This window comes from Capra hircus, chromosome 10, assembly GCF_001704415.2.
Source record: "Capra hircus breed San Clemente chromosome 10, ASM170441v1, whole genome shotgun sequence".
NCBI lineage: Eukaryota > Metazoa > Chordata > Mammalia > Artiodactyla > Bovidae > Capra > Capra hircus.
Window position 1 is genome coordinate 26,025,928 of NC_030817.1, and position 24,736 is coordinate 26,050,663.

At 55.3% G+C, this 24,736-nt stretch overlaps 1 protein-coding gene across 2 annotated transcripts; it reads left to right on the forward strand.

Annotated features, from left to right (window-relative positions):
- Nucleotides 793-24,490, forward strand: RAB15 (RAB15, member RAS oncogene family). 2 transcript variants are annotated; one of them, XM_018054064.1, is made up of 7 exons: nt 793-1,070; nt 17,154-17,214; nt 18,125-18,185; nt 18,687-18,764; nt 19,468-19,557; nt 21,641-21,706; nt 21,864-24,490. In XM_018054064.1, exons 1-7 carry the CDS (start codon nt 947-949, stop codon nt 22,020-22,022), a joined length of 639 nt encoding a protein of 212 aa, XP_017909553.1. In that variant the 5' UTR covers nt 793-946; the 3' UTR covers nt 22,023-24,490. The 2 variants fall into 2 exon arrangements, with proteins under 2 accessions (XP_017909553.1, XP_017909554.1); XM_018054065.1 differs by lacking the exons at nt 793-1,070; nt 17,154-17,214 and adding an exon at nt 17,239-17,897.

The following is a 24,736-nucleotide window of genomic DNA, read 5'->3' on the forward strand; positions in this document are numbered from 1 at the left end:
TATTGGCATCCTGAGCACCGACCCTAAGCAGCTTAGACTCAAAACAGACTTGCCTGCGCAACACTTCCGAAGGATTGTGCATTTGGAAGTGTTTTTATGATCCGCTGTCTTTTCAGCCTGGTGAAGGTCAGCAGACATTTCCCCTGGGGTTAGTGGGGGAGGGGGAGGTTGAAGGGAGGACAGTCATGCAAGGTTATGGAGAAGCCAGATGGCAGAGAGGGAGAATTCTAGCAATACTCTCCAGGGTTTCTGGAGGCAGCGACTTCTAAGCGAAAACGCGCGCTTTAATCCAGACCCAGACCGAGGCCTTCCGACCCGGGGTGAGCCCAGGTGAGGACCAACCACTGTCCCTCTCGGGCCCTCTCCCCGGGCCGGGTAAGCTCCCGCGGAGGGCGGGCGCTCGGCTAGGGCGGAGCTATCAGGGCCAGGTTCGGGATGGGATTGGGGAACAAGTGAGGAGTTTGGTGGAGGTGGGCTGGATAGCTCATCCCAGCATCCCAGCCTCCCAGTGCACTCGGAAGGTCTACAGGAAAACAAAACCGTTCCCCAACCCCCTCACCCCTGCGTCTCGGATCCTCGCCCAAAGCAGGCGGGAGGGGGTCGGGCCCCGGCCGGGGCAGCACACCCTGGGGACGGGGAGCGCGCACCGGCCTCGCCCTCGCCCCCGCCGAGGGGTCGGCTCCCCGGCGCGCGCTCCCCGCCTCTTCCCCGGGCGGCGGCGGCGGCGCGGGGGAAGGGGCGGGCGGGGGCCGGCTCTCTCCTCCCACAGCGCTCCCGCCGCACACGCTTCCCAGCACCGAGCTAGCGGCGGCCAGGCGGCGGTGCCAGCCCCGCTCCCTTCTCGCCGCCGGCGCCGTTCTCGGCCGGGCGAGCGCGCGCCGCGATGGCCCCGGCGGAGCAGGGCTGAGCCCGCCGCCCGCAGCCCCCGGCCCTCTCCGGCCCAGCCATGGCGAAACAGTACGATGTGCTGTTCCGGCTGCTCCTGATCGGGGACTCTGGGGTGGGCAAGACCTGCCTGCTGTGCCGCTTCACCGACAACGAGTTCCACTCCTCGCACATCTCCACCATCGGTAAGGGGCGATGGCCGGGGGGCGCCCCACCCTCCCCGCCGCCGCCGCCTCCACCTGTCCGGGCGGCCGTGCCCCTTCTCCATCCCGGGAGCAAGGGTCCGCCGCTCCGCCTAGAGGCGGAGGCTCCAGAGGCAAGGGCGCGGGGATGAACCCCAGGGTGCGGGACCGCCGGCTGGGGATTTAAGCCTGGGTTCCTGGAGATAACAGGCCGCCTACTGCTGTCGGTGACTAGGGTAGGCGCTCGGGCCTCAGGCTGGGGCGCCTCCCCGCAGAAGCCGAGAAAACGGGGTGGCCTAGGCCTGGGTACTCCAAGCTGGGGCAGTGGAGAATCATAGCCACCGATATGACACCCCTCACCCCCAGGTGCAGAGGGGGAGGGGAAGGAAAGCTTGTGCTCAGGGTGAGGGGGTTCAGAGTAGGGGGAGCCGAGCCACTGGGTACCCCTCAGTTCAGGGGTGACCCAGTGTGGAGCCAAAGCGGAGAAGAGAGGAGGAAGGGAGGGGCCAAAGGGATTGAATTGACAGGGCGCAGCTGTGAAGGTAAGCCGCAAGGTGGGAAACACCTGGAGGAGGGCATAGGTAAGGGCGAGCCAGTGCGCGGAATGGGGCATGGCTAGCTGGCTCCAGAAAAACGTCAGCGGAGGCGTTTGTTTAAAGGAGGCTGAGGGGAATGAGGGCCAGGAGGGTTACTTGGCGAGGCAAGGGGCTCAGAAGGCAGGCCGGACTCAGAATACATCTCTGCTCCGGCAGTGCCCCAGCCGGTGCTTAGAGGGGACAAGGCCTGTGGCATTTGCTGGACAGGACTGTTGGAATCACTCATTCTGGGAGGGAATGGGTGGCCGCCCCTCTGAGCCGTCTTTCGACTTGAGTGGGCGCCTCCTCTGAGAGGCCCGAGTGGAGGGCGTTTCACCCACGTCTAGCAGTTTCTCTGATGACGCCCTCGAGTGGCCTCAGCACTGACCAGGCCCTTCTCCCGTCAGGAAGGGCCCCACACTCGGCTTCCACTTGAGACTTCCACCCTCCCTTCCCACACCCACTCCTTGCCAAGAGAGGAGAGGAGGCAGGTAGAGCCAGGAGGAGCAGAGCCCCGTGGTTTAGAGGCAGTTTTTGTTGTCAGACAGACCTGGGAACCTCACTTTGGGGCAGGGGGTCCTTGAATATCACATAAGCGTCTCACCTGTAGAATGGGGAGGATAACACATTCCTGCCTGTCCAGGTGTTGTAAAGATTAGATGAGGTGATGTTTGTAAAAGCACTTTGAGTCAGACACAGAACCTGGAAAAGGCTGGTCATTACTACTGTCGTCATCATCATGGAGCTCCTAGGATCTCATTCTCTCTTTGCTTCACTATCTTCAAGGGACTCAGGGTCAGGGGACAGGCGCATTCATCTTCCTCAGGGGAGCTGTTAGCTTAGCTCCTTGAATGTCCAGGAGCTTGGGCTGGGCTGCTGTTTGAATGAGAGACATCTTAGGAATGGGGAGGGTCTGGAGGCCAAGGGAGGGCTACAGGCCTCTGGGGCAGGCTCAGGGAAGAGGAGATGTTGGGGAAATGCCTGGGAGTGGCTGAGGAACCAGATGGGATGTGAGGACAGGTTGCAGCAGGTGAGGACTCTCTCTGTACTCACAGCTGGGCCTGCCTTTCCCTAGGATGCAGAGGACTGTATAGGAGTTTGGATTCTATGGAAGAGGAAGAAACCTGCCTTTCTTCACACCAGCCTTTTAAAATCTGCCCCACTGGGTTTCCTGAATACTTTCCTGTTTAAAGCTTACTGTTATGTTTGTGATTTGCGTTGTCTTGGTCATATTTTTCAGCTGTAACTAAGAACCTAGGGGAGAAGTTGGATGGTCAAGAAAAGCATTCCCTTTTGTGATGCAGAAAGGTCCTCAGGGAGATGGGAGGGGCAGCCAAGAGACAAATCAAGGAGCCACGAGGCCACTACCAAGCCCTATTCATTAGTTTATCCATTTCCCCCCACCCCACCCCCCACAAAAAACTGTGTTCTGTAACTAGGCTCAGCACTGCGACCTGAAGATTCTCAGATGAATAAAACCTGGAGTCACCTCTCCCGAGCTGCTCCTTGTCTAAGACACATTCTCTTACCATCTTGGACATTGATCTCGGCACCTTTCCCAGGGCTGCTTCTGTGAATAGGGAAAATGGGGCAATTTTCCAGTTACTGCCAAGACGGAGTTCAGATTCTTGGACCATGTCGATTTGTGATTCACTGTTGAGGTCACTTACTGTAAGAGCATGTGACATTCCAGAGAAGAACCTGCAGGGGGTGATGAGGAGGCCTACTGCCACTCCTCTTTCGTGGGTAGGTGGCCCTGAGCCGGCATTTCTTTCCCATGCAGCTCTGCTGACCTGGAAGGGGGCCCACGCAGAGGAGGGCAGTCAGTGCCATGATGTTCCCTACTATTTCTTCACCTATTAAACCGATTCATTAAGCGTTCACCATGAAGTACACTGCCAGGTGTGTTAGATTGCAATCCACCTTTGCCTGCCCACAGAAGCCTGTGATCCAGCTGGGAAAGCAACACAGGCCAAGAAAGAGCCTTGGTCACAGGGAGAGAGTCTGTCTGAGAGCACGTGGTGAAGCATTCTTCAAGTGTAAGGGAGGGATGACGATCCTTATCATTACTAGTAATGAAGGTATTACGCTCGGTACCAGCAGCTGAATAACCCTGGAAGACCTGCCTGAGGCAGCCCGTGAATGGTGAGGGGCCCGTGCACAAGCGCTGATGCTCCCCGAAGCGTTCGATGGAGGAGGCCACAGAAGGAGAGGCGGCCGGTGGATGGGAAGTGGCAGGAAGGCTCAGGGAGGAGGGGAGGCTGGAGCGAGGCCTTGCAGTGTGGGCTGCCTCTCAGTTCCTCCTGCAAGGGAAGGAGCAGACGGAGGGGCAGGAGCGGAGATGACAGAGGTGGGAGTTCAGTGGGTGTTCACGGAACTCTGGGCAGTCTGGCTGGAACCTGGAACCGAAGAGAGGGAAGGAGTGAGAACATTCCTCTGTTTATCTCTCTGTCTGCCAAACTGTAGTTCAGGTGCCTTGAGGGTCAGACCAAACCTCATTCCTCGTTGTTTGCATCGTCCTACTACAGGGCCAGGCACGCTCTCCATAAACATCCCACTGGTGAGGGAAGGAGGGTAGGGGGCACCGCGGCCTGGCTGAGGAGCTGGCTGAGCCCCTTCGTGATGGTGTCAAGGGTTTCTGAGCAGGGGGATGACAGGAAGAAGGGAGAAAATGGCATTTAGAATGTTGGCTGGGAGACCAGTCAAGGGAGACCAGTGGTAGTATCTGGGCATGTCAGACCCTCTCAGCTGGTCCCTTCTCTCTCTTCCCCCCCTCCCCATCCTGTGGCCCCAACACCTGTTCTGGAGCCCCTCACAGTCACCTGTTCTTGTGTCCCTCCAGAAGTGGAGAGTAGTTCAAATCCATTGACCTGGCCCCTTCCGAGAGGCCTCACGTAGCTGGCACTGCCTGCCCAGCCGGGAGACAATGTCCCGTCCCAATGGACATCTCCGTGCAGTGACCTCTGACTTCCTTTCTGCGCAGCGGCCACATGTCAGCCAGGCATGGAAGCTGTCAGGATGGCCCATGAGTTGGCGTTCTCCCTCCAGTCCTTGGTCTTCCCTTCTTCCTTGGAAGACCTGTCACCTGGTCTTGAGACTGTTTTGTGTTAAAGGCCACCTTCTGGGCTCATAGGAGGCTTTGGCCTATGATTTTCCGGTTTGACTGGTTGAATGGCTGTGGCTTCGGGCCTGGTTCCTCAGCTGGGTTTGCTGATGCCATATCATCTTTCTCAGGAAGTTCTGTTCTCTCCCTGCCTGGGGCAAGGGCTTGTGGCTAACTGAAGAGGGGAAAGTGGGCTGGGGAAGGACCAGAGGGGAGAGATCTGAGCCTGCTGTCGAGTGGCCTAACAAACACGGGGGCTGATGCTTGGGCACCACAGTCCCGAGGTCCCTGGGCCCCCAGACCATAAGGCGCTGTGTATACATGCTTTGTGAACTGTGGGAGGGTCAGGAGGGTCTCTGTGCCCCCCAGCTCCCCCAGACCCTGAAGAAGGGGAGGTAAGAAGCTGAGTTGAACAAAAAGAGCACATGCCTGAGGTTCGCCATGGCCTTACAGACAGTTAACGTCTCTGTCGTTAATTTCCACATCTGTATATTGAAGATAGTAACAGAATCTGCCTTAATGCTCGTTGTGAAGATTACAGGGGCTAACAGATACAAAGCACTTGGCAGAGCTCTCAGAAAAAATGGCAGCTGTCCTCATTGTGTTATTGTGGTTATTCCTAGTTCACAAGAACGTTGGAGATGAACAATACGTGCTCTGAGGCCCTCATGTCCATCACTCAGGCATTCGGTCATTCAGGCACTACCGGTGGAGCACCCGCCACTCCAAGCCAGGAGCCAGGCGAGGAGCTGGGGAGACACCAGTGAGCAACACAGGAACTGGGGGGCACATGAGTAGGCTCTGGGTTTTAGTGCAGTTTTGGTGCCGGTTTCCCCCTTGCCCTGGCAGAGCGAGGGGCTGAGAAGGAAGAGTGAGTTTGTGAGGACATCCAGAGGTGGAGGAGTGGGGCAAGAGGTGACCTGAGGGGACAGGGTGGCCCTGCCTTAAGGCTCCGACCTCAGCCACATGTTGCTCGGCTCCCTGGCCCTGCTGCACACACCCCCTCCCCCGAGGACGTGATCCCCGAGCACTGCTCGAAAAGCCTGCTTTCGGCTGCTCTGTGCTCCCGTACCACCTGCACAGCTCTGCAGATTCACCCATGGCTTCGAGCACCCTGGTGCCGCCTTCTTCCTCCCCTCTCCTCCTGCCTGCTTCCCAGACAGCTGGGTGAGGAGCTTCATAACGTCCAAATCAATATTTGGCCCTTACCCTTCCACCCTGATTGCCCGCTCTTCTCAGCGTGCCTTCTGCTGTAATCTAATATCTGTGCCTGTTTCCCTGTAAAATTGCCAGTTTTCTGCACAGGCCCCTGACCTCTCCTTGGCTGTTGTGCCCTGGGCAATGTGCTTTGTCAAGCGGATCACAGAGCTTCCTGGACACTCAATTCCTCCCACTGAGGAGGAAAGAATGAATCATCGGCCCTATTTTATTACTAGGAAAACTGAGGCCCTAGAGAAGTGATGACTCACGTCTTACACGCAGGTGAACCCAACGTGAACCATCGCCTCTCCTCCACTTGCCCCAAACTGCACTGGGCGTGTCCTTGCTCACCCCAGAAGGCCCTCCAAAGGTGCCAAGCAGACCCTCTCTCCTGTGAGCCAAGGGGGAGACAGTGCCTCCCTCACCTGCTCTGAGTGCTCCGGGCTGGAGGGCCAGTTGTGCCTCCGCTGTTGGCTGAGTCTGGGGACTGTCAGGGGCCATGATTGAGGAGTCTGGCTGGGGGCACCTCTGAAGTTGAGATCTGAGTATTGCCCTCATGTTACTTTTCTGAGAACATATTTAGGGAGAACTCGGTGACTGGAGCCCCCTGTTCCATAGAGAGGGCCAACAGTTGGCTATAAAATAGGGGTCATTCCCTGATCCCTCTTCTCTGATTAAAATTTTCTCTCTACTCATCTTTTCTCCTAGAACGTAATGACTTCATTCATTCACTCATTTATTCCCTCACCTATGCATTCTTTTTTTTTTCTTTCATTTATTCAATTTTGTTGAATAATATATACTGAGTGGACATCCCTGGTGGCTCAGATGGTAAAGAATCTGCCTGCAACGCAGGAGACCCAGGTCGGGAAGATCTCCTGGAGCAGGGAATGGCAACCCACTTCAGGAGTCTTGCCTGAAGAATTCCACGGACAGAGGAGCCTGGAGGGCTACAGTCTATGCGGTCACAGCTAGCACACACACACATGTATACTGAGTATCTGCCTTCTGCCAGGCCGTGAGAATATAGAGTAAAAAAGATGCTGTGCTGCCCTCTGGGACTCACAGTGCTATTGAGGAGTCAGACATCCAAACAGACAACCAGAATATCATGCAAAAGCAATATCAGAATGCTTTGGAATCACAGAGGAGTGATATATTCCCCCTGCGTTGGTTGGTGATGGCTTCACAGAAGAAGTGACATTTGAGTGAGGCCTCTGAATTGAGCAGGGTTTCCAAAAGGATGGGGGTGGAGGAAGGGTGTGTGGAAAACACCTCACAACTTGGGGCTGCTACTCTTCTGTCCAGCTGGCCCAGCTGGCAGTGGCTGGTCATAGTTTTGTCAACTAGACCCTTGATGGAGTTTGCTCTGTGGGCTCTGTGTGTGGGCAGACATGTCTAGAGGCCCTGTCCCCTCTGAGATGTTTGCTCCTGAGGCTCCAGGCCCTTGTTTCTTCCCCCTTTGCCTTCTGCTTCTGGGCCACATTGACAGGCCCACCTGGGAAAAGGCTTGGCAGAGGGTGGAGGAGTGGGTGGTCAGAAGCCTGGCAGACCTTGGCTGCCTCAGCAGTACCCACCGACCACTCGGCAGTCAGCTGCCAGAGCCAAGCCCAGGTCATGTGAGAGTGGGTCAGGATGGGGTTGGCTGGAGCGCATGGCACATGGCCTGGAGGCCCAGTGGGGGTCTATGCATGCAACAGTCGGGAGGGCAAGGGGACCGATGTTTCCTGAACACCCACTCTGCACAGGAATGGGGCACTTACACACATGAGGTAGCAATCTCATCACAAAGTGGGCGTGAGGAGTCTCCAAGTGGGCCTTGCCAGCATTTGAGGGGTTTCTCAGTGCGTCCTTCAGTTAGAGCCTCCAGATGAGTTCCTGTGTACATGAAGGTGTGTGCACACATGTGCGTGATGAGGGTGGGTCCCCAGGAGCCCCCTTGCTGAGCTTTCCCTCTTTATCACAGAACAGAATGATGTGGCTCCTGTGTTTTTCCTCTTCTGAGGAACTGTGAATTTCAGGGAAATGTGTTCCAGCCTGAGGGATATTTGCCGCCTTCCCTGCCTGGGGCCCCGACCCTTCAGACCCTCTCCCAGCAGATGCCTTCCTGTCATTCCGACCTCAGCTCAGGTGTCACCTCCTCTAAAAGGTCTTCTCTGACCAGCCAGTCTAAAGCAGGCCATACCTGGGTGTCCTCACCCTCTACTCCATGATTCTGCTTTTGCATCAACACTTCTTACTCTCTGGAATGACTGGTTTCCCTATTTATTATCTGTCTTCCCCACTGTAATAGAACTCCACTGAAGACAAGGATATTTCTGTGTTATTCAAGGCTGTGTCCCCTGGCTTATTAGTTCCTGGCACATGAACTAACAATAACAGTTTGTTTTGAATGAATGAATGAATGCACACATTTCCTAGAGAACTTCCCTAGAGGGAATCTGCGGGGACTCACAGACAATAAGAAACTCACTCTGTACTCCTGTGTTTGAGATTGTGAGAAGGTGGGGAGAGTTCTGTAAGCGGTGAACAGTTTCCAGTAAGTTCTCTGCTCAGATACATGCCACAGGATAAGCTCAGACGTAGCAGGGAGCAAGAAGGCAGCTCCTGTGATCCCTATGTGAGTGGGGTCCTCCCTGGTGAATGCACACATGAGAGGTCAGTGTCTTAGACCAAGGTCAATATTGCCTGTTGCTCAGGGTCACTGCTGGTGTCAGACGACGCCCAGCAGCTTAGCCAGGCTGCTGAAGTGACCCTCCAGGACTCTGGAGTAGGAGCCCCCAGGGCTCAGGCACTGGGGCATGCATTCCTCCCAGCATCATGGGAGTTCACGTTTGACTGGGAAACCCTTCTGCGTGATAACAGCCCTTGGGTTCCTGCATCTCCAGAGAATCTCAAGATCTGTTGTGAAAATAGTTGCCTCCAGAGTTGTTGCCCCTATCATCACGTGCACTGCATCTGATTGTGTCTTAGAAAAGAGAGAGAGAATGTTGTTCTGACATCACCAGTCTGCCTTGTGGGTGGACAGCTGAACCAGGGCCTTTGACCTCAGGTTGAATCACGGCCTTGGAGTTAGAGGATCAGGACTTTGCCAGAGGCCCTGCTTCCCATCCCTCCAGAGTGTGATGGTTCAAATGCTGCCTGATGCCCTTTCTCAGAGAGCCTGTGGACCCCTTTTCCCCAGCATGAGGGACAGTCATCCCAGATCTGGATGAGGGGAAGTCAGTGGCACGCAGCCCCACGGACAGGGAGGCTGGGAGTCCCCAGACAGAAGGGAGGGGGGAAGAAGGATGCAGCAAGTGGCAGGTGTGGAGCAGAGAACACTCTCCCCTGCCTTGCACCTGACCAGTGTGAGGCCTGTTGTGTGGCCTGAGCCTCGGTCTGGAATCTTCTCTCGAGCTTTGTCTCTCAGCTGTCCCTCGTCTTTCCCCTCTCCTTGTTCTTCCCCTTACTTGTCCCTCAGCTGGCGGGGACATGGTGTTACACTTTGCTCTCTTGCTGAGGGAAGGGCATCACTCTGGTGCCTCGTTTGGGTGGCAAAGTCAGAAAGCCACAGCCCCACAGGGTCTGCCCTTTCCTCCAGACAGCGGTGGGGTTTCTCAGGGTGACCTCCCGCCGTGTCCCCCAGGAGCGCCTTGCACCCAGCACATACCGGTTTCCTGCAGGGGACAGGGCTGGGGGCCTTCCTGGGACTTGAGCTTCGTAACTGGAGCCACCACGGCTCCAGGGATTGGGTGTCTGCCTTGGGTTTCAGGTGTATTAAGTGGTTCCTGTGGTGGCATCGCATTGCTGAGGAGAAGGCTCAGGTCCCCAGGCTGCCGGGCCTCTGGGCTGTGGTTGATCACAATGATAGCATTTGGCACAGAAAAACCCTGTTTCCACCTGATGCCCGTGGCACCGGGCAGGGAGGCAACCTGGCACCTGACGTTAACCCATGAGGTTCTGGCCTGCCAACAGGCTACAGTTAACTTTGCCAGATTTCAGGTTGTAGCCGGACTCCGGGGGCCATCTGGCTCCCACTGCGGGCAGCATTTTCACTTTTTGTTGAAATGCTGTGGCTTAGTGTGGCTGACTCCCCTCTTTGCACCTCTCTCCTTCCTTGTCCTAACACGAGCCCCTTCCAGCTTTCTAGGGCTCTTTCCATCCCCCAAGCCAGGACCCTAATCGCATCCCCTTCATAGAACACTGATAGTTTCCTCAACTAACATTTAATAAAACTCAATGTGCCAGGCTCTGTTGTGGGTTTATCTCATGATCCTCACAGAAATCCTCTGACAATAGGGGATGTCATCCCCATTTTACAGGTGGGGAAACTGAGGCAAAGAGAAGTTGAGTAGCTTTCCCAAGACCACAGAGGTAATTAGTGGTAAAGGCAGGATGGGAACCAAACTCTGGCCCCACAGTTGTGTTGTTAATGACCTTGCCCGTCTGTTTCTTGAGCTGCACACTCCTGTGCTTTCCAGGGCTTTCTCTGGAGGCAGACAGAGACAAGGAGTGCTGGTCCCCTGGATGTATCTGTCCCCTCATTTCCCTGGTCTTCACAGGCCCTCCGCCGCTAGACTGGGCTGGCAGTAAGCTCCTAAGCTTGTCTTAGGAGCGGGGCCAGTGGCAGCGCCGTGTTCCCCGCCTGGTCCCTCTGCTCCAAGCCTCCAGTCCTCTGACGGTAGTGCTGTGATTGCACTCCAGGGCGCAGGTGGGGCTTGGCAGGCACCGCAGGTTGCTGCTGAAGGAGGGAGCCCCACAGCCAGGGACCTGGGAGGAGCCAGAGGCCACCAGGGTGGTGAGGACACCACCATCACAGGTGCGTCAGGAGCTGGCACTGTGGATTCACTGAGGCGTTTTCTTGTCGTTGATGCGAGGTGTTCAGACAGCAGGACACATGCCCTGCTCTTGAGCCATGGGCACCCATCCCTCCTCCTCCTCTCTGGGGCAGGGGGGTGCCGCTAATGAAGTTGCTACTCTTATGCCTGGCAGCGAGCAGGGATGGAGGCGGAGATTTTGAAAACAGACACAGAATTTTGTCAAATACAAAATTTCTCCCCTGCCTCATAGGTACTGTGCATCTAGTGGGGGCTGGAAGAGAAGAAGGGGGGAGGTGAGGAGCAGGGTACCTCGTCCGTTCCCGGGCCTGTAGCTGAGACCACCAGCCTAGGGGAACCGTGGGCAAGCACAGACTGAAGCTCTTCTGGCATTCTGAGACGTGCTCTAAGGAAAGGGGTCTATGCTATAAGCACACTCACCAGCTGAGACCTGGAGCCTGGCACGGATGGGTGGCTGTGCTGGGACCCATACCGCACATCTGTCTGCCTCCTGCTCCTCTCGCTGCCAGCTGGCCGGTCCCCTTTGCACCACATGGAAGGCGCTGCTTTGGTAGGCTAAGCCAGCTCCCCTGCCCCTGTTGGCCAGGTCATGCTGTGGGTCACCGGCAAGCCCATTGATGGCCCTCTTTGGAGTTAGACGTCCATGCTGGCCCAGGCAGGAGCTGCTTCTCCACAAAGAACATGCTGTGGCCAGCCCTGCTTTCCCAAGCGGAGGCTTCAGGCTATGCAGTTTCACCCAGAACGGATTTCTGGGTGTGGCAGACACCACGGCTGATGGATCTGAGGTCCCGGGAGGAGACAGTGAGCTGCTTGTCATGCTTTGGGCCCTTGGGTGGGAGACAACCACATCTTGACTTTCTTCTCCCTGGACCCCATGGTCTCCAAGAACCTCTGCCTGCGCCGTGTGGAGGGAGCTGCTAGTTCCTTCACACCCGAGTGTCCCCTGTGCCCAGGAAGGGATGTCGGCCCGCTTGAGGAAACTCTGAGGTGGCGCTGTCCAGGGTGGTGCCTCTGGGCTTAAAATGGAATCATGAACTCTCGAGGAGCAAGAGGTTCCTTGGAAATAGTTACAGTGGGCGTGCTCCACGTGTGCCCACTGCCTCACTGCTAGACGCCTCGTGATACACAACAGGTGTGGGGAAGGTGGGGAGGAGACAGAAAGGCAGTGGGATTCCACAGCCTCAGAGGGTTGGGAAGCCGCTGGGCAGGAGAGGTGCCCCAGGCAGGTCTTAAGAGGCCGATTCGCAGTTCTGGCTCGGCCATAGGATGTGGGATCGGGAGCAGATTATTTGGGTTCACTGTGCCCCATGGTGATAATCCCCACCCTGCCTCCTTTGTTGGACTGGTATGAGAACCAAGGGCTCTGGGTCCTCCAGCCAGGAGGTACTGCTTAGCAGTATCATGAGCCATGCGTGTGGTTCTGCCTGGAAATAGGTTAGAAACTGGTTCTCAAGCATTAGTGTGCCTTAGGAGTAGCAGGTCTGGGGGCCCAGAAGACTGGCATTTCTAACAGGCTCCCCAGTGACGTTGATGCTGCCAGACAAGCAAAGGTAGAGGCGTAGCGAGAGACTAGACTGTGCTCTCTCTCCTGACAAGGGTGTTCTGGGTTTGTTTTTCTGGCTCCTCCCCAGGAACCTTTATTTAGCAAAGGGAACTATCTTCTATCTACTAGGAGGTGTACATATATTATCTAATTTATATCCTACACCAACCCTTAGGAGGCCAGTGATATTCTCATTCTTGTTGGTGTTGTTCAGTCGCTCAGTTGTGTCTGACTCTTTGCAACCCCATGGACTGCAGTGCGCCAGGCTTCCCTGTCCTTCTCTATCTCCTGGAGTTTGCTCAAACTCAGGTCCATTGAGTCGGTGATGCCATCCAACCATCTCATCCTCTGTCGTCCCCTTCTCCTCCTGCCTTCGATCTTTCCAGTGAGTAGGCTCTTTGCATCAGGTGGCCAAAAAGGATTGGAGTTTCAGCTTCAGCATCAGTCCTTCCAGTGAATATTCAGTGTTGGTTTTCTTTAGGATTGAATGGTTTGATCTCCTTGCTGTCCAAGGGATTCTCAAGAGTCTTCTCCAGCACCGCAGTTCAAAAGCATCAATTCTTCAGCGCTCAGCCTTCTTTACAGTCCAACTCTCACATCCATACATGACTACTGGAAAAACCATAGCTTTGACTATATGGACCTTTGTTGGCAAGGTGATGTCTCTGCTACAGACAAGCAAACTGAGGCTCCGAGAAGTTGAAAGTTCCTCAAAGTCACATAGCCAGAATCAGGACTCAGACCCAGGTCTTTCTGACTCCAGTGCCAAGGATAGCTTTTCCACTAAATTAGAACCCTCAGACTTTCCTCTATCTAAAAATCACCCAGGGGCCTTCCCTGGTGGCCCATGTTTAAGAATCTGCCTTCCAATGTAGGGGACACGGGTTTGATCCCTGCTCGGGAAACTAAGATCTCACACGCCACAGAACAACTAAGTTGGCGTGCCTCAACTAGAGAGAAGCCTGCATGCCCCGATGAAAGAGCCCACACGCTGTAACTAAGACCCGACACAGCCAATAAATACATAATTTAAAAAGTAAAATCACTCATTGTCCTGTTAAAAATAAAGGCTTCAGCCCCTTGCTTTCAAATTCTGACTCATCATGTCTAGGAAAGCCGAAGTATTGGGTTGGCCACAAAGTTCATTCAGATTTTTCCATAACATCTTAAGCTACCCACTAGTGTCATTTTGTTTTAAAAAAAAAAAAAAAATCACTTTGGGCGATTCTAAAGCTGAGCTGCAGAGTAGCTGATCTTGAGAATCAGAGAATTCCTATGCTGCCTCCCTTGTGGCAAAGGAAATGCCTCACAGGCAAAGCTTATTTCAGATGGAATCCTCAGTCTTCATTCAGCGTGTGCTAGAATGACCTGGAGAGCTTGTTAAACCACAGATTCCTATCCACCGCCACCCAGAGTTTTGGATGCTAGAGATCTGAGGAGCTGGCATTTCTAACAAGCCCTGGCTGAGGCTGAGGGCTTGGGGACCACACTTGGAGAACCTCTGTCCTGAGACGCCTGCTGTCGAGAGTGTGATCCGTGGGCCAGTGATATCTTCCTCACCCCGAGGCTTGTGAAGCATCTCAGGCGCATCTCACGCCCCGAGTGAATCAGAATCTGCATTTCAACACGGTCCCCACATGATCTGCATGAACTTTAAAGCCTGAGAAGCGCTGCCTTAGAGGAGCCAGAGTGAGAACACTCCGGGGGTGGACGCGGATGAAGAATCTGTCTTCTCCCAGGAGAGGCTGCAGATGCAACACAGGTGAAACTTGGGATGTGCAGCCAGAGGGGCTGAGGACAGCTGAGAGGTGAGACTCGAAAAGGATAGAGGACTGTCTCCCCAGGGAAGGTGGAGATGGCAGGACGGCCTGAGAAAGTGACGTGAGCCTCAGAAGAAAGCTGCATCGCGCAGCGGTCACTTTGCCCGTAAGACAGTGGCCAAGGTGTTCTCTTGGATGCTTTCAGTGCTAGGAGAGGGGAGGGGGTGGGCCGGGGCTGAGCCCTTCGGCGTGAAGGACAGTGGCCGTGAGGAATGTGGTGGGTGAGCCGCCTCAAATAAACAGCTTCTGAGCAGCAGCGAGGGCTGGCTGGGGTGGCAAGGCATGATTTCCTGGGTGACTGAACAAGGCCAGCATTTTGACTCTGCCCGGCAGAGCTCAGCGGTGGAAAAAGCCAGCAGCCACACGGGGACAAGAAAGGGGCCACGGACGGGCCCAGGGCCCAGGGCCGACTGTAGGTAGACATGGTGGAAGGCACAGGGAGTGGGGGAACCGAGTAGAGGAGCAGCTTCCAGTGCAAGATCTCTTGGCTGTTACTCTTTCCGTTTAAAAAGGAGGTGAATGGGTGGGAGAGGAAACCCCTCAGAAGGCTTAGACTTTCTTCCCTCGTGCAGGGGAAGAGCTGATTTTTTTTTCCCACTTCTCAGAGGTGTTACAGGTTTGATGGGTGGTCAGGAGGGCCTCGGTTGCAAGATGGTGGGGTGTGGGGGGGTGCAGTGAGCCCCCAGAATTCCACGGATTTGCTCCCTGGCCACATGGCTGAGAAGCGAGGGAAGAGAGGAGGCGGCCAAGCCCAGGGCAGCTCCCTGGCTTGTCAGCCCTGCTGCTTCTCAGACCTGCCTTCAGTCTCAGGGGGAAGCTTCCCGGCTCTGGGGGCTCCTCCCCTTGCCAAGTGCTTTTCCATTTTTTTCCAGAGAGAAACAGAAAAGCGTAGGTAAGACCCCTCCGCCTGGGTAACACACAGCTCTCCTCTCGTCCCCACCACCGCCCCGAGAGATAGTGCAAGGGCCCTGCCCTCTGACAGGCCCTGGCTACTTGCTGTGCCGACCTGGACGCCTTATCTCACCTCCCTGGGCCTTTGTCTCCTGGCCAATAAACTCTGCACGGGCAGGGGCCATCTGTCTGTTTGGGCACTCTATCTGCCTAGCACTGCACAGGGCAAACAGATCCCGTGGAAGTTTCTGGAATAAAGGAAATAGCCCTCTCTCTCACCAGCCCCACCTATGTGACCACTTGCAAAAGGCATCCTTGGACTGAGCTGGTATGACGATGAGCCAGGTTTTTTATAAAATGAACAGCATTACCTGTTCTCCTAGGAAGAAGGCACTGTAACAGGAAAGGTTTCTTGATTCCTTTCCATACCACGTGTTGCAGAGAAGCAAATTCTTGACAAATGTTTGTTTAGGGAGCGGGTGAGCATGCTTCTGCCCCTGCCCCCACCAGCAAGGCCAGGGGTCCCCTCTCCTTCCTTCTCTTTCTGCTTTTCTACTTTCTGGGCACCCTTGGAAGAATGGCTGCCAGATGTCGCACATTCGGAAAAGTACAGCTCAACAGATATGAATCAGCTTGGGCAGGTGAAAAATGATTCATGTCCGACCAACTTGATTTAGTTCAGGTTGTCTGGTCTGAGTCTTCTCCTCCCTTTTAATTAAATGATGCTTGCTCTTGATGCTGAATTTAATCTGTCTGTGTTTGTAGAAAGCTGGGGGCAGGATGGATAAGCGGAGAAGTACTCATACCGAGGTGGGGTGGCGCTGGGGATTTCAGCACTTTGGGGCTCTGCTGTGCAGCCCAGGGACTGTGGTCCAGAAGTCTGCCTTCAGCCTGTTCCCCACCTGAACACCGGTTAATGGTGCCCCTTCCCGACTTGTCTCCAGGGAGTGCACAAAGACCGCAGCTTAGCCACCTTACTAGACATAGCCCTTGAGTCACTGGCACAGCACCTCGCATGATTAGGGCTGGGGAGAGGCACCCCATCTCTGCTGTCACCAGATTGATGCTTGCGTGCTGCTGGTGGCGCTGACTTCTGTCGCAAAAATCCCCGGATATATTTCCTCCCTGGGCTGGTTTGCCAGACCCCTTACGTTCCCTATGTCTCGTGGCAGTTTAGCTCCTCACGCCCCTAGGCAGGTGAGAACCCTGTCTGTCTATACCTCCCTCCCCGATGACGTGCTGTGCCACGACCCCTTCACATGGTCAGTGGCAGTCACCCAGGAGCACTGGTGTGCACCAGGGCGGTACTTGGTACAGTGATAGCTGTGACCGAGTGAATGGCCACCAGGTGCCAGGCACAGGATGTCATTTGGTCTCCTCAGTGACCCTCTGAAATGACTGGTAATGTCCCCATTTTACTGATGAGGAAATGGAGGCTCAGAGAAGCAAGATGCCCAGGGTCCTAGCTATGAATTATGTGGCCAGAGTCAGGATTCAAGTGCAGCCCTGACGTTCAAGCCCATGCTCCTCCTGGTAAACAGCAGTGCCTCTTGGGGCCAGGCCTAGTCAACAACGCATGCACTGCACCATCTCCTTGGCGGGCCTTTGCTAGGTGCTGGAGGCTTGATACACACCATGGGGCGAAAGTCCTCTTTTGCCACAATCTCTGCCTTTTCCACATTCATGACAGTGCCGTTAACCCCTCCTAGTTGCTCATAAGGCAGAGAGAGAAACAACCCAGGCAAAGGAGGTAGACTTGTTCCTAGGGAGCAAAGTTCCAGGAGGGATGAATACAGGTGGTTCTGTGCAGAAGTAGAGACAGGAAGACCTCTCATGGGATTAGAGTTAGACACGCTTTGGGGCGACGTAAGACAGCGATGGAGTGGATTCTGACTTGCTGTGTGTCCCAGCCCCTTTACTCCTGGCAACTCTAAGCTCAGATAGGAAGGGAAGCCCCATTCAAAGCCCTGGACACTGCCCAGGCTCTGTTTTTGGTTCAAGAAGGCCTTTCCCTCATGCCATCTTTCTGCCAAATTAAACCCAAAGGAGAACCTTCAGGTATGAGTACCCTGGGCCTTACTTCAGGTCTCAGCAGGCACCCTTGCTAACTTCCTTGCTTGCTTCCTTTCCCCAGGTGTCGACTTTAAGATGAAGACCATAGAGGTAGATGGCATCAAAGTACGGATACAGATTTGGTGAGTTAGGTGGGAGGAGAGGCCCTGGGGCTGCACCTGAGCTGCCATGCACACAACCCCAAGGCTTCATCGGGAGAAACTGGCCACCTCTTTGATGGAAAGATGCAGAAGTCTCAGAGCCCATCTCCTGCTCCCATGAGCCTTAATCGCTCATCTTAGTTCCTCGACCAGGGATTGAACTCAGGCGCTTGGCAGTGAAAGCACAGAATCTTAACCACTGAACCACCGGGGAAGTCCATCTCATCTCTTTCTTAAGAAACTTTATGGGATTGACTGCAAGTCACCAAAAAGCAAGAATTAGAAGGAATTGGCAAACTAAGCACTGTGGGTTTGTCTTCGAATAAAGCTTCTCCGTTGAGGCCAAGCCCCCCACTGCACTGCACTGCAGTAGGATTAGAAAGAGGGAGGGCTTACTCCCCATCCTGGCGTGAGAGTTCCTCGCCACAGCACAGTGCAGTTCCCACAAGTAGCCACAGGGGGCCGCTGTGACTCTAGCCTGGTGCTCTTGGAAGCACTGCCTTTCCAGCGTTGGGAGCCCCCTTCCAATTTCAGAGCGGTATGGGCGTTGCCTTCAGAGGTCCCGGAGGGACTGGAGGTGGAGCCGTCCCACCAGTCTGGCCACAGTGGCCCGATCCTAGAGACAGTCCTCCACGGCCCGTGTATGGTTGCGGCTGCTGGTGCAGGTATAGTTGACAAGGCCCCACAAGCCCCGTCAGCGCCTATGACCAGTCCTCTCTCGTGTCGAGTCAGGCACGTTTGGATCTACCTGGGGACCAAAGTGCCACTGATTTTTCACTCGTAGCTCTCCAGCTTCTCCTGCGAAGGCACAGGGTCTCCCAGCTCCTGTTCCTCCCCTCCCCACCAGCTCCCACGGTCCCTGCCTTTCTGACCGGCTGCCTTTCTGTTGCAGGGACACGGCAGGGCAGGAGAGGTATCAGACCATCACAAAGCAGTACTATAGACGGGCCCAGGTGAGACACTGTTCTCAGCGTTTAGAGGTGGAGTGCTGCCACCCACCGCCTGGCTCTGGGCATTTGAGATGTTTGTGCCACTGATCCCCAAGTGGGCCCTCGGATTGCCTCCTGGGGAGTGGGGCAGGATGGGCTCAGGGCAGTCTTTCCGTCACTTGATCAATTATTCACTCATCAGCTCCTCTGTGGGCACTCAACTACAGGCAGGTCCTTACCCTCAACTTCCACCCTCCTCTCCCCGCCAAAGACCCATGTGCCTTCCTGCCTGAGAGAGCTCTGTGATCTAGGAAGCAGTGGCTTGGGGGCACTGAGAGAGAAGGCGATTTTTCTGGGTGCTTATGAATCTTCATTATGCTAAGCAGGGAAGGGGGACCCAGCATGTAAGTGCCCCCCGCCGCGGGGACCCAGCATGTAACGTGCCCCCCCCACCAGCTTCGGGCCCCTTGACTGCACTGTCTCCGTGTGTGTCTGCCTCCCCCATCTCTCTCTCCTCTCTCTCAGGGAATATTTTTAGTCTATGACATTAGCAGCGAGCGCTCTTACCAGCACATCATGAAGTGGGTCAGTGATGTGGACGAGGTAGGTCACGCGGCCTCACTGTGGTTGGGGGGGCTGGTGGCAAGGGTGGGGAAGGGTACTGGGAGGGGAGAGCATGGCGAGGCCCACACGGGAAGGGCTAAGGTGGTCAGAGTTGGCGAGCAGACACTACCAGGAACTCTCCCCTTCCTCTGCAGCCCTGGCTGCGGCCCCCGTGGGTAAGGTACGGGGGTGAGTCCCCAGCAGCCATGCCCTCATGCTCTGTACCCTGCCAGGCCTCCATGGCTGTGTCTTCCCCAGAAACAAGCTAGTACAGAGCCTCCTCTGTGCATAGCTTCCTACCCGAAATCTCAGGACCAGGCGGAATTGGGAGATTGGGGTTCCAGTCTTGGCTCTGCCACCACAGCTCTGGAGCCTTGGGCATGCCCCTGGAGCTCTGAGTCCCCAGTTCCTCATCTGTAGAGTGAGAAGTTGGACTTAAGTCCAGGATCCTTTCCAGCTGTCCAACCCAAGGGAACACCAGCATCTTCTATCCTAGACGGTCCCCACAACGTCTCTCTAGGACCCCTGCGGTCAGCCGCGGTACTTGGGGGAGCCTGGCGCCTGCACCCCATTGGCCCACTCTGTCCCTGGGGTTCTGAACCTTGGTGCTGGCATGCACGCCTGTGGAGGCTGTATGGTGGGGAGATGGGGTGGGATGGGGAAGGCCGCACTCACTGGCGGTTCTGCCTTCCTCTGGCCCTAGTACGCACCAGAAGGTGTCCAGAAGATACTTATAGGGAACAAGGCCGATGAAGAGCAGAAACGGCAGGTGGGAAGAGAACAAGGGCAGCAGGTAAGTGGGAGAGCTGGCCAAATCCATCCCTGGGTTTTCCACGGGCCTCCAGGGCCAATTCTAAGAAGGACGGCCCAGGATTCTGTCACTGTCAGGGACCCCTCCCTCCCACCTCCCACAGCAGCCTAAGGCATTTGGTGAGTTGCCACCCTTGAGGACAGTGACTTGGGGTCTATCCTGAAACAAAGCCCTGTCTCAGCTCCAAGGCTCCCAGAGTGGGATTACCTCTGCCTGAGAGCCCATCCTGTTAACGAGGAAGAAGGGCTTTAGGTTGCTGCTTCTCTAGCAGCTCCAGGAGCAGCTTTGTCCCACCTTCATCTCATCTCACCACCATCCCCACTCCCTGTCCTCCTGACACCTGGACAGAGGTTGGAAGGAAAATGCAGGAATGACAGGCCCACAGTCAGAGAAGCCACAGCAGCAGAGAGCTCGGGCGGATGGTGCTGAGGGAACGTCTGCGTAAACAGGGGGACCCTGCTCCCGGAGAATAGGAGGATCGATGGATGCCACTGAGGCCAGAGTCACCCACTTACTCTGAGGGGCCTCAAGAGTCTTTCTGTCCCTCTTCAGTCAATAGCACCCATTAGCCCTTGAAATAAAATTGTTTCAGTTCAGTCGCTCAGTCGTGTCTGACTCTTTGCGACCCCATGAATCGCAGCACGCCAGGCCTCCCTGTCCATCACCAACTCCCGGAGTTCACTCAGACTCACGTCCATCAAGTCAGTGATGCCATCTAGCCATCTCATCCTCGGTCGTCCCCTTCTCCTCCTGCCCCCAATCCCTCCCAGCATCAGAGTCTTTTCCAATGAGTCAACTCTTCGCATGAGGTGGCCAAAGTACTGGAGTTTCAGCTTTAGCATCATTCCTTCCAAAGAAAGGAAGGATCTCCTGGAAGGATCTCCAGGGCTGATCTCCTTCCGAATGGACTGGTTGGATCTCCTTGCAGTCCAAGGGACTCTCAAGAGTCTTCTCCAACACCACAGTTCAAAAGCATCAATTCTTTGGCGCTCAGCTTTCTTCACAGTCCAACTCTCACCTCCATACATGACCACAGGAAAAACCATAGCCTGGACTAGACAGACCTTAGTCGGCAAAGTAATGTCTCTGCTTTTGAATATACTATCTAGGTTGGTCATAACTTTTCTTCCAAGGAGTAAGCGTCTTTTAATTTCATGGCTGCAGTCACCATCTGCAGTGATTTTGGAGCCCCAAAAAATAAAGTCTGACCCTGTTTCCACTGTTTCCCCATCTATTTCCCATAAAGTGATGGGACCAGATGCCATGATCTTCGTTTTCTGAATGTTAAGCTTTAGGCCAACTTTTTCACTCTCCTCTTTCACTTTCATCCAGAGGCTTTTTAGCTCCTCTTCACTTTCTGCCATAAGGGTGGTATCATCTGCATATCTGAGGTTATTGATATTTCTCCAGCTTGTGTTTCTTCCAGTCCAGGGTTTCTCATGATGTACTCTGCATATAAATTGTTGCTTAGGATTTAATAAAAAAGAATACATGGTTATTGAAAAGTTTGAAAGTAGAAGCTAGCTCCTGTTAGAATATTGTATTTGTTGAGTACTGTATGTGTGGCCCTGTGCTAAGCAAGTGCTTAGAGATAGATGCATTTAATCCTTCCACAACCTTGGCTGATAGACACACTCATCCCCTTTGAGCAGATGACGAAGCTGGGAGGCTTAAAGGGAATCAGTAAGTTGTCATCCAGCTCTTAAGTGACAGCACTGGTTTTCAAGTCTGGGTCTGTTTGACCGCCAAGCCCGTGTTTTTCATTGATTCGCCACAACATTTTGGGCCTCTCTGTCTCCTGATACATGTGCCTGCTGGGTGTGTACGTGTGCCTGTGTGTAGCTGGGTGGGGTGGGGGTGCATCGGTGGAGCACCTTCTCCTGAACTCTGCTGGCCTGTGTCTTTGGAGCTCCCAGTCTCATCCAAGAAGTGATCTACTTATCTCCTGAGAAATGGTCGAGACATAGCAAGGGCCCTGAGTGCATTGGCAGGAGGATGTGCCAGGCGCTGCGGGGCACCTCCCTTCCCTTGCTGACTCCCTTTCAGGAATGTTCTTCTCTTGCAGCTGGCTAGAGAGTATGGCATGGACTTCTACGAAACAAGTGCCTGCACCAACCTCAACATTAAAGAGGTGAGCATTCCTGGGCTGAGTCCAATGGAGTGGTAAGCAGCTGAGGGGCCAAGAGCAGATGAGCCCTGCTTGGGCAGGGGGCGGGGCAGGGGTCAGCCACAGGGGTACTGGGGAAGAGAGGGAGATGCCCAGCCAACTGTGCTCCTTGCTTTCCCAGTCCTTCACGCGCCTGACGGAGCTGGTGCTGCAAGCCCACAGGAAGGAGCTGGAAGGTCTGCGGACACGTGCTAACCACGAATTGGCCTTGGCGGAGCTGGAGGAGGATGAAGGCAAACCTGAGGGCCCGGCAAACTCTTCAAAAACCTGCTGGTGCTGAGCATCCTGCGTGGAGCACCCCCGCACAACCCCCCTGTCCCCGCAGGAGGCCTGTGGGCACAAGGGAGCCTGGGCCTCACACCGCTGCCCCTCTCCTTTGGGTGACCCTGCGGCATGTTGGCCGCTGCTCCTCCTCCCCTGCCTGGCCCCGGGGAGCAGCCTTGCCCCCAGTCCTCCACCCGGGGGGGGCCCACCAGCCTGTGTCCCCAGCCACAGGCCTGCTGTGAGCCCCCCGATGTGTGACGAGCACGTCTTCACTGCCCGGAGCTCCCAGGCGATGCCCGAGTCTGGAATCAAGGCCACTGTAGGCTCCTTGTCTCTCGGTGCATCTGGTCTCCTCTCCGCTGTTTCTCGCTTCTTCCCACTTCTCTGTCTGTCCCTTCTGCTCGGCTGTACTCGTATGGAAGCCCTCACCTCCCCACGCCCGTGTGTCACTGCTGGGGCAGCGCCTTCCCCTTCCTCCTCACTCAGGCCCAGGGCTGCACTCCCCCTCCTCTGCTCCCAGGAGAAGCCCCACCTGCAGCCCCCCATCTCCCCCGGCCACCACCCGCCCCTTCTTGTGCCACCCGGCCTGCCTCCCGGGTGCCCAGGCAGAGAGGAATGCAGGGGAGGAAGGAAAGCCCTAACTGGTGGTCCCCACATCTGGGGCTCTCCTCCCTCCCACCCCAGTTTACCCCGTGCTTGGCTGCCTGCCCACCTGCCTCTTGGGGGACCTGAGCTTGGAGACAGGTGCTTCAGAGAAGAAAAAAAATGATGAGGGGTGGCAGGGATAAAAAGTCACCTCCATTCTCTACCTCCCGTACCCCCTGGGGCTCCTGAATTTCAAGATGTGGATCAAGGCCTGTGGGCACTGCAGGGGTGAGGAGAGCCCCCCTACCCTACCCCGGAGTCAGCCACACACTGCAGGAAGGGGAGTGTTTGGAAGAGAAGGGCCAGCTCCTGCAAGTTAAGAGCTGGGACAGCAGTTTGCAAACCAGAGGGGAATTGGGCAGCAGCAGAAATTCCGGGTCCTCATCTTCCATTTCTTATGTAAGAAGGGCATTTCCCCAACACCCCCTGGCAGGTGACAGGGGACAGAACCAGGCTGGTGGTCTTTCATTGAGCCCAGCCTTCGGCTCTTAAGGTTCTCCCAAGACCCAGAGTCTGTGGGAGAAGGGCGGGAGCACGTGGGCAGGAGGCAGGCGAGCCCTGGGTGGGAATGCATGGTGCTGTCCCTTCAGCCTTCAGGACCAAGTGCTCATCTTGTTCCTCGAGCTCCTGAGTCAGAGGCTCGTGGGTTTGCCAACTGCCCTGTGGCGACAGGTAGGGGGAAGCCGATTCCCTCCTCCGGGGCCCTTTGTTTCAGGAAGAAGTTTCTTTAACTCCATACAGTCCAGAGTAGTTTGCAGGAGGCCCTTTGAGAGGGAAAGCATGTCAGTTAGCAGCCCTAGGAGGGTTCTTCCCCACCTTCCCAAGATGGGAGAAGCCTCGGGAGAAGGATCAGTCGTAAGCTGTGAGGCATGGCTGGTGCTGGAGCAAAAACAAAGAACTAGGCCTTGCACATTCACCAGTTGTTAATAAGAAGTCCAGGACACATGTGTGTGAAGGATTAAGAGCCCCACTGACTCCTCTGGAAAAAATAGTGAGGGATGAAATCACCAAACCTTCCCTCCTGACTCTTAAGATACCACATCAGGAGAGGGCAGCTCAGGATGTAGGGATGTGGAACAGGTTATATGGGAGGAAAAAGAAAGCCAGAGTAATTATAATTGTCGGCTGATGAGAAATGTAAAGAGCTGACTCTAGGATGAAGTCGTGACCACAGCTGAGAATGCTTCCTTGAGGACTTGACTCCTCAAACGTCTAGACATAGGCAGCACCATCTCTGGGGTGGGGGGTTGACAGTGCCAGCCCTTGGTGTGCCCTCCATCAGGGACCTGAGGGAGGGGGAGTTTATGCTGGCCATTGGCTCCAGTCTGTGGATCAGTGTCGCCACTTCCCTGAAGGTCTGGCCAAGCACCATTGCCTTCCTCTCCTACCCCCTCAGGAAAGGGACTGTATTATTACTGTGCCCTAGGGGTTCTGGAAGGGAAACCTTGGGGTTGAGACTCTATGGCCTGAGAAGCTGCATCCACGGGGCCACTGCTGGGGAGAGGTATGGGGCAGGAGGGGCGCTGGGATTTTAGGGTGCAGCTAGGCTCACCAGGTACCAGAGTCGGCCTCTCATCCCTGAACTCTGATCCAGGAGGCGGCCTGGGCCCCGGCCTTAGACTGTTGAGCAGGCGCACCTGCCTGTGGACTCCTGACCACATCTGCATTTGCTGTCTTGAGACTCAGCGCCACCCCTGGCACCTGCTTGTGAGCCCCACCTTCTCCCTGTGACGGGTGAAATTTTGTGTGCTGTGTCTCGGGTCCAGTAGAGGAATTGTGAGCAGGGTTCATCTATTTTAAACACAGATGTTTACAAAATAAAGAATATTTCCAATCACAGTTGTGACTGCCTGTGTGAATCCCCGGGAGTGGGTCTCCATGGGACCCTGGTGGTTCAGGGGAAGGGGCAGCGCCGGTAGAAGAGGCTCCAGAACCCTAAAGCAACAGCAGTAGAAGGACATTGCGGGCAGCAAAAGTCATCCGCTTGGTGCCTCTCCTAATGCCACCTGCAGGGAGCCCAAGCAGAGCAGCCATTGCTCTGCTGTGGACACACACTGCAGAAATAAAATTGAGTTGTCATAGGTG